The sequence below is a fragment of the Gossypium hirsutum genome, chromosome A05, assembly GCF_007990345.1.
Source record: "Gossypium hirsutum isolate 1008001.06 chromosome A05, Gossypium_hirsutum_v2.1, whole genome shotgun sequence".
Lineage (NCBI taxonomy): Eukaryota > Viridiplantae > Streptophyta > Magnoliopsida > Malvales > Malvaceae > Gossypium > Gossypium hirsutum.
This window is the reverse complement of record NC_053428.1, coordinates 30,482,538-30,502,345: the sequence shown is the minus strand read 5'-3', so window position 1 is coordinate 30,502,345 and position 19,808 is coordinate 30,482,538. Positions and strand designations below refer to the sequence as shown.

The 19,808-nt window shown below is 38.0% G+C and overlaps 1 protein-coding gene across 1 annotated transcript; it reads left to right on the top strand.

Moving 5' to 3' along the window:
* The first annotated feature begins 18,355 nt into the window (after positions 1 to 18,355).
* Positions 18,356 to 19,156, top strand: LOC107959791 (uncharacterized). Its single transcript, XM_016895943.2, has one exon. It carries the CDS (start codon positions 18,356 to 18,358, stop codon positions 19,154 to 19,156), a length of 801 nt encoding a protein of 266 aa, XP_016751432.2.
* Positions 19,157 to 19,808: the final 652 nt, after the last annotated feature.

Sequence of the window (19,808 nt, the reverse complement as noted above, 5' to 3'; positions counted from 1 at the left end):
ATGTATTTCCAACTCATTTATTTTTGTCTCCCGCCTATTTTATATCATTCTGTTGTTCATTACTTTAAAGATTTTTATTCATGTTTTTACTAATTTCAATAAATAAGGCAATGTTTCGCATTTTGGAACATCGAAGAATTGTGCCCTAACTTACAGGGTTTCGGTTCTCTTGTTGATTCTAAATAGCTAAATATCCTTTTGAGTTTTGAAATGCACGGATTTCCAATTTAAATTAAAAGACGACCTTGTGCTCGGGAATTCATGGTATTGTGTCCTAACTTACGGGATGTGATACTCCGATATCTCGAGATAAGGAAATCTTTAAACAAATCGATTTAAGCTAATTCAAGAATTTTAAAATCAGTATTAATAGAAAAGATCGTATTTCAAGTCCCTTCCCGATTTTTAATTTTCGACATTAAGACACTAACTAATCAATTCGGTACCAATTTTTTGGGCGTGTCGTGGGTGCTAATCCTTCCTCGCACGTAACCGACTCCCGAACTCATTCTCTCAAGTTTCGTAGACCAAATGCCCTGTTTTAGTAAACTAAAATTGATTTATTAAAACAAAGGTGATCCGATCACACCTGATAAAAGATTGGTGGCGACTCCCGTTTTAATTTTCACTTTCAAACAAAGTCGATCCCCGTTTTCAAAAGAATGGTTTCGACAGCTTGACGACTCCACTGGGGACCTCGAGAGTCGAGCCTTAAATTGATTATTTTTTGTCTTTTGTCAAAAATCGAAAATCGATTTTAAATTTACTGCATTGCATGTTGTCTGTTATTTTCGCGACTCTCTTCATAATATGCTTGCTTTAAGTGGTTTAATTCTTTGAGGTATCTTTGCATATCATATCGCATTATTGGTCAATTTCACACTCTTAAGTGGAAGTGAAAAACTACTCCTTCGTGAGGTCTTCACCTCCGTATAGGATAGTGGATCACTTTCGGGATACATCCGTACCTGCGTCTTCGTGAGGTTTTCACCTCCGTATAGCCGTAGGGAAATGTATTCCCCTAAATCGAACTCGGTCTGTATGAACCTATAATGGGTGAGGATCGAGGAATCTGCTGGTTTAGGTACCTTTACTTTAGAACCAAACTACATGTAATGAGCCCTAGGAGCCTACCCTAGGTAGAACCACACCAAACCCTAGTGGTTACCTGATTAGGTGCTTATTTACTCACTATTTGCTTTGAATTCTATTCTTTGTTTATAATACTAACTTGTTGTATTTTGATCATTTTCGCATGGCATTTCATCATAAAAGGGTGTTGATTTACGTTCGGTTACTAATTAGAAGAGTTTAGCATGGAAAAAGGATTTTTTGATAGAATGGAGGATAATGCGGCCGTCCAAGTGTGGTCTGAGAGAACGCAGAAGGAGAAAGGAGATAGTTTGACCGAGGGATATGAATCGGAGTTGTGGGATTTTACTCGCATCAGTGTGACTCAGAACGACCTGCAAGAGTTAAGGGATATATGGAATAGTTGGAATGGCAAAGTCAAACAACTCTTTTACTGTAACTACGGCGACCTACCCTATTTGCTCGATGTAAAGGTGGACAAGTACTTGTTCCGGGCCCTTGTGCAATTTTGGAACCCCACTTACAGTTGCTTCACTTTCGGAGGAGTTGATTTAGTACCTACGGTGGAGGGATACATGGCGTTACTTAATTGCCCGAAGATTCAGGCCGATAGGGCCTATTCAAGACCTGTTAATGTCCTTTCCTTTTTGAAGAAATTGATGAATATCACGGGGATGAGCGAGTAATGGGTTGCGGCCCACATCAAGCAAAAAGGGGATAGTAAATGTATTCCTTGGAGGAATTTGAGGGATTTTATTCTTGCGCACCCGGATTCGAAGAAAAGGGTTGATGTTTTTGCCTTAAGTCTCTACGGTTTGATCGTCTTTCCTAAAGCACTTGGACACATAGATGAAGCCGTCTCAGATTTATTCGATCAACTTGATAAAGGTACCACACCCGTCCGGAAATCCTAGCAGAAACTTTTCGATCCTTGAATACATGCCGGAGACCGGGCGAGGGAAGATTTATTGGTTGCGCACAGCTTCTTTTGGCTTGGTTCCACAGTCATTTTTGGAAGGTGGAGAAGGTCTCCTATCAGGTATTCTCTAAGGATTATTCCCCATTAAGAGAATTAGTGGCCACATCGAGGCGGGACGACATCTTCGAAGAGAGGTGGATAACTATTCTCCAAAATTTACGGACCGAAGACGTTGAATGGAGGGCTCCGTGGTTGATTCCTGACGAGATCTTATATAAGTGCGGTGATTTTGACTGGGTCCCTCTGGCTGGAATATGGGGAGCCATTGGATACGCTCCACTGATGGTGTTAAGGCAGTATCGATCAAGGCAGTTTATACCGGTGACACAAGGGTTGGCACAATGTGAGTTCCCCTATAAAGACAACAATTACAAAAAGAGGGTTCGCGAGATATCAGATGCATGGAACTAGAGGTGATCATGGGCTGGGCTGGGCCGGGTTCGGGCCTGGCTCAGACAAAATTTTAGGCCCGTCTACTATGCCCAGGCCCGGCCCAGCCCGAAATATGGGCCTAAAATTTTGCTCAAGCCCGGCCACAATAAAATTACTAAGCCCGAACCTGGCCCAGCTCGACCCATATTAATTTTTTTTTCTTATTTCATTAAATAAAAAAATTTAAAAATATAATAAATCAAATATATTTAAAAACATAAAAACAAATATTAAAATAAATAAAAATAATACTAAAATAATTCTTAAAATAATACACAAATTAACAATATAATAAAAAATATTTATATTAAAAATTTAAAATAATTAAAAATAAAATAAAAAAAATATTAATAAATAATCCGGGCCGGGCTCGGGCCAAAAAACTCTTACCCGAGGCCCGGCCCGTTTTCTAAACGGGCTTCATTTTTTTGCCCAAGCCCATTTTTTGGGCCTATATTTTTACCCAAACCCTCTTATTTTTTGGGCGGGCCTTCGGGCCGGGCCGGACATGATCAGCTCTACATGGAACCAAACTCGAAGAATAAAAGGATTCACTACAGGCCTGATGACGACCCCCGAGTATGAATGGTGGTGAGGTAGGAGAGTCAACGACAACATCCCTAGGCAGAATCAAGGGAACACACAACCGATAAAGGAGCATTTACGGGTCATCCCATCCGAGTTAGAGATCCTTAAGCAAGATTTTGAGAAAAGAAACTCGGAGTTGAGGAAGAAGATAGAGCAGCTAGAAGAAGATAAAATGAAGTTGGGGTTAAACGTTGATATCCACAAGCTAGAGGCCGAGAAGTTAAGGAAAGGAAAGAACAAGGCCGAGGAAGATTTAGATAGTTTGAAAACCGATTACAAGAAGCTTCGTATAACAATAAAAACTGCCAGATTAGGTAAAACGTTGGAGCAATGGCGTCAAGAGATTAAAGAGAAAAAGACTAGAGCCGACCATTGAGAGAAAAGATTTCAAGATGCTCGAGTACGAGAGGACACTCTGAAGAAGAGTTTGTTAGAAACCCAAAAATGAAAAGGAGAAGTTACGAGCTCGGGTGGCTGAATTGGAAAGATTACTTCAGCAACATCGTAGCCATAATTCGATAATTAAGCTAAAGGCTAGTCTGAGCAGGATCGAAGAATTGAAAGGGAAAATAGAAGAACTCGAGACCGCACTGCGAGATAGTAAAATTCGAGTGGAACTTCTTGAGACAAACAATGACCATTACAGAGAACAACTTCACCACTCTCAAAACCAGATTAGAGATAGAGACTATGTCATGAGCGAAGCTATAGCTTAGGTTCGGGAGATAGCTGATCACTTGCAAACATTGGCAGTTCAGGCTGTATTAAGCTTAAAGTACGAGTCGGAATCAGACCGAGGCTGAAGCTTAGCTTGGCTTCTTAGGAAAGTTAAGACTTTGGGCATTAGGGCGAAGTCGTATATGTAATCATCCGTTCTATGTAAATAAAATTTTCTTCTAGTGAAGTTCTTCTAATGAAATTGAATTGGAATCAACGCCTCTTTTTACATCTATTCATCCATTCATCAAGCTAGAGCAATGGAGGCTGAGTTTAATGAAAGAATCGAAAGGATGGAAAGAGTCCAGAAGGAATTACAAGAATAACTGGCTAAGTCACAGCAAGAAACGAGGGATTTGTAGTAAGATCTCGAGAGGAATCATTTGAACAAAAAGATCAAATGGCTAAAATGATCGAGATGATATCAGTTTTGGTCAAAGGGAAAGAACCCATGCAGAACCCCGACAGTATGGAACCTCAATCAAGAATTAGTCACGACCAGGATCCACTCTATCCCCTAGGATTCACTCCACCGCATGCCCACGTAGCACAAATAGGGTATACTCAAGGGGAATCCACAGGCTTGGAACAACGACCTATGCAATTTGCTCATCTAGGGCAAGGAACATTTATGTCAAATTCCGGAGCGACCCCTGCCAATCCTGTAGTTCCAGATTTAGATGATCCAGTCGAAATAGCCAAGTTTAAAATAGATGATCACGAGGCTCAAGAGAAGTATAGGAATTTGGAAGAAAGACTCAAGGCAATAGAAGGCACTGAAGTCTTCTCGGTACTAGGTGCTAAAGAACTCAGTTTGGTACCTGACCTAATCCTGTCTCCGAAGTTCAAGGTGCCTGATTTCGAAAAGTACGATGGGACAAGATGTCTAAAAGCACATCTTGTCATGTTTTGCCGAAAAATTACTGGTTACGTGAACGAAGATAAGCTACTTGTACATTGTTTTCGAGACAGTCTAGTAGGATCGGCTCTTCGGTGGTACAACCAGCTCAGTAAGGAAATGATCCGATCTTGGAAAGACTTGGCGTCGGTATTCTGTGAGCAGTACAAGCATGTATCAGATATGGTGCCTGATCGGATGACTTTACAAATGATGGAGAAAAAGTCGTCAGAAACTTTTAGACAGTACGCGCAGAGACAGAGGGACGTCTCAGCCCAAGTGGAACCCCCACTAAAGAAAACGGAGATAACCGTCCTTTTTATCAACACCTTAAAAACGTCGTTTTATGACAAACTAGTGGGAAGCGCCACGAAGGACTTCACGGATATTGTAATATCCGGTGAGCTTATAGAGAACGCCGTTAAGAGCGGTAGAATGGAAGGTCAAGAAAATTCAAGAAGGGTAGCACCCATGAAGAAGAAAGAACCAGAAGCCCACATGGTGGGAATGAGAAGTCGTTATGCCCCTAATCCATATCCAAACCAACCCTGACCTCGAAGTTATCCACCTCCAAATTTCTAATATCCCTCTCAAACCCCTTACTACCAAGCACCACCTCCTTCCTACCCCGTATACGCCACGTACAACCAAAGACCTGTCACCACATTCCCACAAAACAAGGTACCCGCTCAAAGCCAGCCCAGAAACGAACCAAGACCAGCAAGGCCTAATCCCGAGAGACAGTAATTTACTCCTATCATTGTGTCGTATGGGGAATTGTACCCAAAACTTCTGGAGAAACAGCCGATTTCTCCCCATTACATGACACCCCTTAAACCTCTATACCCAAAGTGGTACGATCCAAACGCTAGTTGTGCATACCACGCGGGGAACCAGGGGCATTCCACGGAGAATTGCGTAGCCTTTAAGAGGAAAGTTCAAAGACTCATTGACGCGGGTATCCTACGGTTCGATAATGCCAATAACACAACTGGGAACCTGTTTCCTAACCATGTTGAAGGGAACGTGAGCACAATGGGGAAAGAGGACGAATGGAAAGTCAGAAGATGTGTTTCAGAAATAAGGACGCCTCTGTAGAAAATCTGGGAGGTACTGGTTAAGAAAGGATTACTTTGTCAACCCGATAGAATTCTCGGAGAAGAAGGTCAGTTTTTACAATTTCCATAGAATTGTAGGACACGACATTCAGTCGTGTAAGGAATTTAAAAGGTTGCTTCAAGACCGGATGGATAATAAGAAGATTAAGGTCCTTAACAAGAGGGAAGAGACCAATAAAAAAGAAGTATGCACCTCTGACAACCAGTCATCAGGTCTCCCTTATAGCGTGGATCGACAGTTAGTAATTTATTACGACGCGACGAAAGAGCCAGTGAAACCAAAAATGATAATCGAAGTACCGTCTCCTTTCCCGTATAAGGACGACAAAGCCGTACCATAGAAATATGACATCAATATCGTCACACCAGGAGATGAAAAGCTTAAAGCCATAACTGGAGATGTTGGAGAGGTAGGTCGTTTTACCCGAAGTGGAAGATGTTATTCGAAAGAGGTCGAACCAGTGAAGAAGAACAGCGACTGGAAGCAAAAAAGGAAAGCAGTAATGCATGAGGTCGCAGTCGAGTAAGAAATTCCACCCGTGCAAGACACTAAAAAGCCTGTGGATGAGGAGGAAGCACAGGAGTTCTTGAAATTTATCAAACACAGTGAATACAATGTGGTGGAACAATTGAATAAGCAACCAGCACGAATCTCGATTTTATCTCTGCTGCTAAATTCAGAGCCATACCGGAACGCTTTGCTGAAGGTGTTGAGTCAAGCTTACGTGGCAAACAATATATCCGTGGGGAAGCTGGACAAATGGGTAAACAACTTAAATGCGGATAATTTCATTTCTTTTAGTGATGACGAAATACCACCCAATGGTAGAGGCTCCGTAAAAGTACTACATGTTACGACTCGTTGCAAGGGCTACATAATACCGAATGTGCTTATCGATAATGGCTCGGCACTCAATGTCATGCCTTTGGCCACGCTTTCCAGAATTCTGATAGATCTGTCCTATTTAAGGCTGTCATTCCACAGTAAGGGCATTCGATGGGACAAGGCGTGAAGTTATGGGAAAGATTGATATCCCTTTAGAAGTGGGCCCTTACATTTACAATGTCGAGTTCCAAGTCATGGACATCACACCCTCGTATAACTGCCTTCTGAGAAGGCCCTGGATCCATTCTGCTGGAGCAGTCCCATCCTCTCTCCATCAAAAAGTAAAGTTCATCATGGATGGTTGTTTGGTCACTGTCGAGGGAGAAGAAGACATTATCGCATCTATCTCTGCTGATGCGCCATATCTTGAAGTAAGCAAAGACGCAGTGGAATGTTCCTTCCGATCCCTTGAATTTGTCAATGCCACTTTTGTCGCTAAGGGAAATAGAATTTCGGTGCCAAAACTGTCGAGAAATACCAGAATGGGTGTCAAGTTGACTATAGGAAGGGGAGCTCGAGCGAGAAGAGATTTAGGGAGATATCTGCAAGGAATAGTCAGGGCTCTAAAGCCAGTACACCACAAGGCTCGATACGGTTTAGGGTTCCAGCTGGACATGCGTCAAAGAAGAAAGCAGTGGAAGAAAGATCAGGAAAGAAGGATCGCGAGAACATTAGGCCGAGAACCAGAATGGGAACCCATGGAATTCCCTCATCTGTCAAGAACATTTACGTCTGCGGGAATGATATACCCAGGGCAGTATAGTGCACAAAGCACAATGTTAATGATCGATGAGGGTTTTTAGAATATCAGTATAAATGTCATTGACAAAGGAGCTGACGCGAGTAAAGACATCTCAAAGATACGCCCTTGTCCATTGGGTTTCATGTTGAACAATTGGACTGCCGAGGATCTTCTTGTAGTTTATAAGTCTTCAGAGTAATGCTCAAACGTTAACATTCTGTTATGTCCTTAGATATAATAGAATTCTTTTGTAAGAGCTTGCATTCACTCTTTATCATTTAAATGAATATTAATGAAGATGCATTTTGTCATGATTTTTCGCATTATCACTAATTCCATAATCATTTTATAACCTATCTTTACATTTGCCTCATGCCATACCATAACATTCAGTTTGTTGGTTTCAATACTTGGATGCCCCTCTATAGTTTCATTTTTTATTCAACTTTCAGGTGCTCAGATATCAATTGCATGAACAAACCCGTTACGAGTTCTGAAATCGATTAAGACTATTTGTTTAGGAGAATTCGAAGTTGAAGGAAATGCTAAAGACTATGTCTCGTCTCCTGACTTGCTAAGAATGGTGGAACAAGAGGATAAACAGATTTTGCCTCATCAAGAATTTGTTGAAACAATAAACTTTGGAGCTGAAGAAAGGAAGCAAGAAGTGAAGATTGGGACCTCTATTTCAGGGGGCACCAGGCATAATTTGATTACTTTGCTCCGTGAGTAAAAAGATGTATTCGCATGGTCATATCAGGATATGCTAGGATTGGATGAAGATGTAGTGGTCCATAAGCTCCCATTGAAGCCAGAATGCAAACCCATTCAACAAAAGCTAAGACGGATAAGACCTGAGATGTTATTGAAAATAAAAGAGGAAGTCAAGAAGCAATTTGATGCTGGCTTCCTACAAACCTCCAAATATCCAGAGTGGGTGGCCAAAATAGTTCCAGTTCCAAAGAAAGACGGTAAAGTACGAATGTGCGTGGATTATCGTGACCTAAATCGAGTAAGTCCCAAAGATAATTTTCCCTTACCACACATTGATACGTTGGTGGATAACACAGCAAAACATTCATTGTTTTCTTTCATGGATGGATTCTCGGGGTATAATCAGATCAAGATGGCCCCTGAGGATATGGAGAAAACTACATTCATAACACTGTGGGGAACATTCTGCTACAAGGTGATGTCATTTTGGGTTAAAGAATACTGGGGCAACATATCAGAGGGCTATGGTGACGTTATTCCATGACATGATGCATAAAGAAATAGAGGTCTATGTCAACGATATGATTGCTAAATCCCGAGGGGAAGAAGAGCATGTAGTGAACTTGAAGAAGTTGTTCGACAGACTGAGAAAGTTCTAGCTAAAGCTCAATCCGGCCAAATGTACGTTTGGGGCTACCTCGGGAAAATTGCTTGGCTTTATTGTCAGCGAGAGAGGCATTGAAGTTGATCCAGATAAAATAAAAGCCATTCAAGAGTTACCGCCTCCACGCACGCAAAAGAAAGTTAAAGGATTTTTAGGGAGATTAAACTACATCGCCTGATTTATCGCCCAACTTACCAACCAATGCGACTCAATCTTTCGACTCATTTGAAAACATAATCCCAGAGAATGGAACGAGGAGTGCCAAGTGGCTTTTAACAAGATAAAACAGTATTTGTCTAGTCCTCCAGTGCTAGTACCACCAATGCCGGGAAGACCATTGATATTGTATTTGATTGTGTTCAAGAATTGAATGGGTTGCATACTGGGGCAACATGACGAGTCTGGAAAGAAAGAAAAGGCGATCTACTACCTCAGCAAAAAGTTCACTGAATATGAGGCAAAGTATTCATCCATAGAAAAATACTGTTGCGCTCTGGTTTAGGTAGCTCGGAGACTCAGGCAATATATGCTGTATCATACGACATGGCTAATTTCAAAGTTGGACCCAATAAAGTATATGATGGAATCACTTGCACTCTCAGGAAGAATGGCACGATGACAGATCTTACTATCAGAATATGATATCGTTTATGTGAGCCAAAAGTCGATAAAAGGAAGCGCAATAGCTGACTTCTTAGCAACTCGAACAACGGAGGAATACGAGCCATTGAGATTTGATTTCCCAGATGAAGATTTGATGTGCATTACAGAAAAAGAATGTGAGTCATCAAAAGAAGAGTCATGGAAGATGAGCTTTGATGGTGCATCGAATAGATTGGGGCATGGGATTGGAGCAGTCTTAGTATTACCAGAAGGAAACCATTACCCACTCACTGCCAGGCTGAACTTTTTCTGTACCAATAACATAGCAGAATATGAGGCTTGTATCATGGGACTTCGTGCAACAATTGGACGAAACATCAAAACTTTAGAGGTATACGGAGACTCAGCCTTGGTAATATACCAAATCCATGGAGATTGGGAAGTGAGAGATTCGAAACAGGTCAAATACAGTGATCTAGTGGCAGAGCTGATTAAAGAATTCAAAGAAATAACTTTTAATTACCTCCCACAAGAAGAAAACCAATTGGCTGATGCCCTGGCCACTTTGGCTTCAATGTTAAAAGCAAACAGAGAAACAGAAATAATGCCTCTTCAAATGAGCATATATAAAGTCCCTGCACATTGTTTCAGCATTGAAAAAGTGCCAGATGGATGGCCATGGTTCCATGATATCTTAGAATATGTCAAGAACCAAAAGTATCCCGAACAAGCAAATGAGAATGACAAACAAACAATCAGAAGAATGTCAGCGGGATTTGTTCTTGATAGGAACATCTTGTACAAAAGAGGAAAAGATCAAGTGCTCCTGAGATCCGTAGATGCTGTTGAAGCCAGAAAAATACTTGAAAATGTCCACGAGGGAATTTGTGGGACACATGCCAATAGTTTCACTATGGCCAGGAAGATTATGAGACTCGGTTACTACTGGCTGACGATGGAGAGCGACTGCATTAGTTTTGCAAGAAAATGCCACAAATGTCAAATTTATGGCGATAAGATTCATGTAGCCCCTTCGCCCCTTCATGTCATGACTTCTCCGTGGCCCTTTTCTATGTGGGGCATGGATATTATAGGGCCAATTTCCCCAAAAGCTTCTAATAGACACCGGTTCATTTTTGTGGTTATTGATTACTTCACAAAATGGATAGAAGCTGCTTCGTTTGCCAATGTGACAAAGACTGCAGTTTGCAGATTTTTGAAAAAGGAAATCATTTGTCGATATGGTTTGCCTGAGAGAATCATTTCAAATAACGCCTTGAATCTGAACAACAAAATGATGAAGGAAGTAAATCATCATAACTCGTCACCCTATCGCCCGAAAATGAACGGAGCTGTTGAAGCAGCCAACAAGAATATTAAGAAGATTATTAGAAAAATGACTGAGACATATAAAGATTGGCACGAGAAGCTACCATTTGCTTTGTATGCATATCGCACATCTGTACGGACATCTACGGGGGCAACTCCTCTCTCTCTGGTCTATGGAATAGAAGCTGTGCTACCTATCGAAGTTGAACTCCCTTCTTTACGAGTCTTAGTGGATTCGAAACTAGAGGAGGCAGAATGGGTTCGAGCTCGATATGACCAGTTAAACCTTATCGAAGAAAAACGTTTAAAGGTAATTTGTCACGGACAGATGTACAAGAAGAGAATGATTGCGGCCCATGACAAGAAAATACAGCTAAGAGAATTCTACAAAGGAGAACTCGTGCTGAGAAAGATTCTTCCAATAAAGAAGGACTTACGAGGAAAATGGGCACCAAATTGGGAAGGACCATATGTCGTGAAGAAGGCATTCTCGGGCGGAGCTTTGATTTTCACTGAGATGGATGAGAAGGAGTTACCGAATCTAGTGAATTCAGATGCTGTGAAGAAATATTATGCTTAAAAAAGGAAAATCAAGATGAAAACCCGAAAAATGGCATCTTAAAAAAAAGAAAAAAGAAAAGAAAAAAAAAAGAGAGAGGGATCAAGGTGAAAACCCGAAAAAGAGCGTCTTGATTAGCACAAAAGATTAGGATGAAAACCCTAAAGGGCGTTCTAATGAAGCAAGCACTGGCTTAAAAAGCAAGGCGTTTTGAACGGTGGGTCAAACAGATAGACTACAGTATTTGAAGCATTTCTGAAAACTCGAAATCTCTTACGCAAGAAAGCCATGCTCGAAAAGATTCTTGATTGAGGAACGTGGAAGAGTTCATGCGTTGAATATCTAGAGCATTTGTATTTGTTGAAATGCGATCCCCTTTCTCTTTATGACACTTTTTTTTACTATCATTGATTAACTTTCTTTGGTTGCTACATTTGAAATGAATAAATGTGAGGTATCCTTTTGTTCCTACTTGACCATTTTCATGCATCTCATTATGTGGTTCATTTACATGATAAATAGTGAAATGACATACTCTAAACAAAAGAAGTGCTAAGCATTACCCGGACAAAAATTTGATAAGTACAAGAGCCTCAAAGTAAAGACAAAGTTCAACCAGGGGAAAAAGAGCGATATCTGAGAAACGCAGATTAGTCGTGAAGCTAGAGGATGGGTACAGGGCCTAAAGAGAAAGTCAAGAGTCAAAGCAATGAACGCAGATCATCAAAAATCATGACGGAAAGGGACATATGATAAGCAAGCCCAAGTCACATAGCATGATCATGTAGGCATAAAGGCATTTAAGGCAAACATGTGCATTTCATGATAACATCATGCATGACATATACATGTATTTCAGCAGAACAAAAGATTTCGATGATAGCTGTACTGAATCAAAGAAAAGGACACATGAGTTCCACCAGATGACATCTTTTGGTATTTTGATGTTTTTATTTCTATCTTTCAAAAAAATCAACTCATATTGCGAGAGGTGAATTGGGCCTCAGGTCACACGCTGAGGTATTTTCAATTTCCGTTTTTTCAATTTATGCTTTTCAAAAATCAACTCGTATTGCGAGAGGTGAGCTGAGCCTCGGGGCACGCCGAGGTATTTTTAATTTCTGTTTTTCAATTTCTGCTTTTAATTTCTGTTTTTCAAAAATCAACTCATATTGCGAGAGGTGAGTTGAACCTCAACGCTGAGGTATTCTCAATTTCTGTTTTTCAATTTTTGCCTTACAAATTCTACTTTTCAAATCAACTCATATTGAGAGAGGTGAGTTGAGCCTCAGGACACGCTGAGGTATTTTCAATTTTCGTTTTTTTAATTTATGTTTCTAAAAAAATCAACTCATATTGCGAGAAGTGAGTTGAGCCTCAGGACACGCTGAGGTAATTTCAATTTTTGTTTGTCAAAACTCAACTCATATTGCAAGAGGTAAGTTGAGCCTCAAGACACGTTGAGGTATTTTTAATTTCTGTTTTTCAAAAAAATCAACTTATATTGCGATAGGTGAGTTGAGCCTCAGGACACGCTGAGGTAATTTCAATTTTTGTTTGTCAAAAATCAACTCATATTGCGAGAGGTGAGCCTCAAGACACGTTGAGGTATTTTCAATTTCTGTCTTTAAAAAAAATCAGCTCATATTGCGAGAGGTGAGTTGAACCTCAAGACACGTTGAGGTATTTTCAATTTATATTTTTCAAAAAAATCAACTCATATTGCGATAGGTGAGTTGAACCTCAAGACGCTGAGGTAATTTCAATTTTTGTTTGTCAAAAATCAACTCATATTGCGAGAGGTGAGTTGAGCCTCAAGACACATTGAGGTATTTTCAATTTCTGTCTTTCAAAAAAAAATCAATTCATATTGCGAGAGGTGAGTTGAACCTCAAGACGCTGAGGTGTTTTCCATTTCTGTTCTTCAATTTCTGTGTTTCAAAAAAATCAGCTCATATTGCGAGTGGTGAGTTGAGCCTTGACTCACACGCTGAGGTATTTTTAAATTCTGTTTTTCAAATTTTGTTTTTCTAAAAAATTAACTCATATTGCGAGAGGTGAGTTCAGCCTCAGGACAGGCTGAGATATTTTCAATTTCTTTTTTTTTCAATTTATGTTTGTCAAAAAAATCAACTCATATTGCGAGAGGTGAGTTGAGCCTCAGATCACACGCCGAGGTATTTTCAATTGATTTTTATTTTTATTTTTTTCATTTATGCTTTGCAAAAATCAACTCATATTACGAGAGGTGAGTTGAGCCTCGGGTCACATACCGAGGTATTTTCAAAATCTGTTTTACAAATTTTGTTTTAAAAATCAACTCATATTGCGAGAAGTGAGTTGAGCCTTGGCTCACGTGCTGAGCTATTTTCAATTTTTGTTTTTAATGTTTAGTTTTAAAGAGTCAATTCATATTGCGAGAAATGAGTTAAGCTCAGGATCACATGCCGAGTAAAGAATAAAGACTGGAATTAATCGAAGACACAGATTTTATATCCCTGAAGTTACAGTGAAGCTAATTGAAGTTGCAGTGGAGCTGATTGATGATATCAGATCTTGCCTTTCTAAAAGTTGCAGAAGAGAAGACCACAAATTTTATCTGACTAAAGTGATGGAAGAGCAGATTGAAGCTGTAGATCTTATCTTTTTGAAGTCACCTTAGAGTAAATCGAAGCTACAAGGCATATATCAGAAGATGCAGTGGATTTGATCAAGACAACAAGATACAGTGGTTTGGAAAGAGACTACCTGGATGACAAGAGCACCAAAGAAGTCCATACTTAGTAAGACTGGGCAAAATTGGCCTTTCTTTGTGTCTTTGCTTTATTCCCGTTACACGATAATAAGCAAAGAGGGGCAGCTGTTGTAGGCCAATTTTAACCCATTTACACCAAAACCCAATTTAACCTTACCTAACCCACCAAAATTAAACCCAAAACCCAAAATCTTAACTACCCAAAGCCCAATTTACATCAAAACCCCAATGGCCCAAACCCTAAGCCCAAATCAAAATAAAAAACCCTAGCCCACAACCTAAACTTTTCTCAACTAAATCCTAGCCTTTGCTACCACCAACTCCACTAGCCACACTTGCTCCACCACCTACTCCATTAGCCACACTTGCTCCACCACCACTTGTACCTACAAATGAAGACATAAACAATAAAAAATATTTGGTAAATGGCTATATAAGCCTTCTCATATTTTGTATTTAAGAGAGGAAGAAGTTTTGGGGGAGAAAGTTATTGTAAAGGATTTTTGAGAGGTTTTTTTAGAGTAATCAAGGAGAAGAGTTATTGTAAAGGCTAGTTTTTGGAGAGGCTAGTTTTTTTTTTTAGAGATTAATCAAATATCAAAGCAAAAGAGGTTTCTTGGTCTATTCTCGGTTTAAGTTCTTTGTTTGCTTATTGTTTTCCTTTCAGTTTTATTTTGTTTCTTTTATATGAAAGTAAAAATAAAAGGAGGAAGCTTTCCCATTTTTACCGAAAAAGTTTTTTTTTGAGGTCCGGCTGCCGTGTACGGTGGCATCGACGGTGGCTGGCGGTCGTCCGGTGACCGGACGGTGGCCGGCCTTGTGGCCGGAAATCACCCACTCTCTCCCTCTCTTTTTTTTGTTATTATTATATTTTTAATATTATATTATATATATTCTTTTAATATATTAGGTATATTCTAAATTCTATATTACGTATATATATTATACTATTTTATGTATATATCTTTAATACTATATTATTTATATATATATTTTTCTACATGTTATCTTATGTATATATTTTAATTATATTATGTATGTATTTTTTACACTATATTATGTACATATTTTTTATATCTATTTCGTACATATGTATATATTATATATATCTTAACATTACTAGTTATATTTTTACTATTTTATGTATATACTTCAAACACTATATATAGTATATTTCTAACACTATTACTATTTATAAATATATATATTTTACGTACATACTCTTAATATCTTTATTATGTATATATTCGTTGTTTTTATTTCACATTGGATACTATTATTACGTTTAGTATATCGCATGCATTGTTATTGTTTTAATATTGTTGTCATATTTATTATTTGTTTCAATGTATTTCCAACTCATTTATTTTTGTCTCCCGTCTATTTTATATCATTCTGTTGTTCATTACTTTAAAGATTTTTATTCATGTTTTTACTAATTTCAATAAATAAGGCAATGTTCCGCATTTTGGAACATCGAAGAATTGTGCCCTAACTTATGGGGTTTCGGTTCTCTTGTTGGTTCTAAATAGCTAAATATCCTTTTGAGTTTTGAAATGCACGGATTTCCAATTTAAATTAAAAGACGACCTTGTGCTCGAGAATTCATGGTATTGTGTCCTAACTTACGGGATGTGATACTCCGATATCTCGAGATAAGGAAATCTTTAAACAAATCGATTTAAGCTAATTCAAGAATTTTAAAATCATTATTAATAGAAAAGATCGTATTTTAAGTCCCTTCCCGATTTTTAATTTTCGATATTAAGACACTAACTAATCAATTCGGTACCAATTTTTTGGGCGTGTCGAGGGTGCTAATCCTTCCTCGCACGTAACCGACTCCGAAACTCATTCTCTCAAGTTTCGTGAACCAAAGGCCCTGTTTTAGTAAACTAAAATTGATTTATTAAAACAAAGGTGATCCGATCACACTTGATAAAAGATTGGTGGCGACTCCCGTTTTAATTTTCACTTTCAAACAAAGTCGATCCCCGTTTTCAAAAGAATGGTTTCGACATGATGTTTTTGTTATTGCCATGGCTAGTCAATGGAAAAGGAAAACTGGGGTAAGGGTAAGGGTAAAGGTATTTAGAGGGCTATTAAAAATTTTGGGAGAAGAATAGACATTTAAATATTTTAATTACTATATATTCTTTTGACTATACTGCCACTGAAGAAGAGACTAGAACCTTAATGGAGTATAAAGATCTACAATTAAACAATTATTAGTTTTACCTCCATTCCAACTGGAAAAAAAATTGTTGAGCATAGTAGTGGATTCAAATTTTGATAAAGGGTTAGGTTTTTACAAACCTTTATACTCTTTCGAGGTTAGCTTTCATCACTTGTTCCACTCATTTTTTGTCAAAATGTTGAATTCATACGGTGTTGCACTTGGGCAATTAGCGGGGATGTGGCGTACTTCATCAACTGTAGAAAACACACAGAGGGCCTTTGTTTATACCTTTCGGAATATCTATTTATTTTTCTTGCCAATGAGAAGTACCAAAAATGATTTTTGTTATTGTATGGCGTGATGAGGTGTGAGCCTTATCTTAGATGATACAAAAAGCAATATACATTTTAGCAAAAAGACCACCGAACCCTAAGCCACAACATATGTACGGGGAAAACATGTTAGATAACGAATTTTAAAATTAGACTAGTAGTCAAATCGATTAGGTTATCAATTTATTATTTAAAAAATTATTAAAATTTAAAATATATTAAAAAATCAGGTTCAATCGCACAATTTAACTGATTTTTTTACTTGGTTAAACCGGTCCAATGGTCTTTTATGGCTTGGTACTCGATCGATTCTCTAACCAACAAGTTCAATCTATCAATCCAGTCCGATTCAAACAACAATGAATGGAAATTTTATCATTCGAGTTTTAGGCTTCTAACTCATGCAAATAATAATTAAAATACTTTATTTCATAAATGAAAATTTCAATAAAATAATTAGACATAATAATCAAATATACATAAAGAACAAAATCTAGATTATTTATAATTATGTTATCTATAGGCATTTCTATAAGAAATTATTTTATGAAACCTCCTTACTACATCAGTCACAGTCCCTACCTATTAAAAATAAACATATAATTTTTGTTTCCACTTCATCCATAATTTGTCCTTACCAACTGTACATATAATATGAAAAAAAAAAGGATTATGTGTTTATTTTTAATTGGTAGGGACCATAGGTGATGTGATAAGAAAAATTCATAAAATAATTTCACCGCTCCTAGATTTAACTATAGAAAAGAGGAAGGGAAAATGTGGTGCATTACCAAAACATATTAGATAGAGTATTAAGAAGTTTGATTTCCTTTAGATAGGATTTTAAATAAGATTTTAATGTTCGAGTTTTTTAATTTGTATGAAATAATAATTAAAATTTTTATGAAACTATATTATTCCTATTTTTTATCTTTAATATTGTATAAAAAAATTTATGTTCAAATATTGTGAAAAGAAAAACATTATTAAAAGAGTTTGACCTCTACTTAAAATCCGAACAAACAAAACTTTGTTGTTAATTGTGGTCCACTATGGCCACCAACCATTAGAAAGTTTCAAACAAGACAAGACCGGAAAAACATGTGGCACATTCTTTTACACAAGGCAATGGATGAAGGGAGACAAACATCTAGAAGTATTTATATATCAATTCGAATTTCATCTTAAAATTTTTTTTAAGTCTGAGCTTAATTAATCAAAATAATAAGAAATAATAAAAATATTTCTACTTATATTTAATTATAAAAATGCATAAATATTATGTATACTTATATTAAAATATTAAATCAAGCCAAACGAGCCCAAAAATGAAATTTAAGCTTAAATTTTAATCAAAGTAGACCGAGCCGAAGGAGCTAGCGGGCCATCAACAGCTCTACACAGACGATTATGCATTATAATCCTATAAAGTATAAAGTTTAAATTAATTCCTCACATCCTTTTCTTGCTTTCACATACGCAACATATTCGGAAGCCCCAACCCCTCTCTCTCTTTCTCTATAATATGGAAGTTTGATTTTGACCCGTCTCCAGCCACCGCCACCTCTTTTTCTCTCCATCAATGGCTGCCCCACCCCTTCCCAACATTCTCTATCATATTCATATACCATCTTCTTAAAGCCTTCCGTCTCCTTTCATTTCTCTCTTTTGCTTCCCCCAATTCAACTTCATATTATAAATACCAACCGCAAGGAGAAGACAAAAACCCTTTCTTCTTTCTATAGCTTCTGGTAAAAAAGCAACTACTATGCAATCTTCAAGCGGTGGTGATAACGACTTCGGTTCACTCCAACAATTTTTGAACCCCTCCCTTGTCTCTCACCACCAGCACCACCCACACAGTTTACTGGCTCAAGGACTCGATCAAGTTCCGTTTCCGAGCTCATCATCGATGCAACCAAGGCCAGTTGGTGAACTTAATGGTGTTGTCAAGAACCCCAAGAAGCGAACAAGGGCGTCAAGGAAAGCACCCACTACGGTTCTCACCACTGACCCAACCAATTTCAGAGCCATGGTGCAAGAATATACTGGAATTCCTACACCACCAGGCTCATCATCATTTTCTCGAAAGCTCGATATTTTTGGCTCTGGTTCATCAGGTACCCGGTCGTCCACTCACTTGGAACCTTTACGTCCCTCGGCTAAAAGGGTTCAGCCTGCTGCAACTTCATTATTAAACAATATTCCTTTAGCTGAAGCTTCTAATATGTTAAACTTTCAAGCCCAGATTCTCCAGCCTCCACTTCAGCCTTCTCTTAATTTGCCTGGTTGTCCAGCTTCAGCTTCTTCAACAATGGCTTCCCTCGATGGTGTGAGTGGGAACCTCGGTGGCTTACATGGAAACTGGAGAGGTGCGGTTGGATTAAACAATGGGAATCAAGATCATTTCAGGCCGTTTGATGGGGTTTACAGTAATACTTCTCAGAGACTTAACAGTTTCAAGTCGAATTACTCTTCATTATCGGATTTCCAACATGAAAAGGGACTGGAAAACGTTTCATCCAGAGCTCAAGGTACAGTTGATTCATGGATATCTCCTGCAGACTAGAATAGTTTACTGAACTGTTACAAATTTAAATGTGCAGAAGCACTGGTAAATTTAATGTGTAAAGGATTTCGCTGCACTAGTCATCATATTCTCTCTTTTCTTTTCGTTCATTTTAGAAATAATCATCAATAATTTAATTAAAATATGTTGAATATATCATTTGTCACCAGATTTTATCATATCATACACTGAATATACCCTATGCACAGTTAATAGTTATATAATATATATATACATGTATGTCTAGGATTATAGAATAATACTAGGTCGGTGATGTTAATAAAAGGTCTGTTTTATTCCTTAATTCCCATGTCCCTTGCCTACCGATTTCCCAAGTGTGGCCCCGTTTTCTCTTGGGAAATGCTTGGCTAATCGTAAATTTGAATATTCATTTTTCTATATTATCTTATTATGCTCATGCTAATTTAATTTTAAATATTGTGTGTTAATTATTTGATTTATCTTTCAATATTAACGATTATATTATAAAAAATAAAAATAAAAAGAATTGAAAGATGGTGCAGACCGATGTGTGGCAATAGTGAAGCAATCCTAATCGAATCTTCTATGCCTGCCGGCCGCAATCATAAACTATAATATTCCATCATTTTAATTATTTTATATTTTAAAAAATCTTTCTCAATCTTAAGAA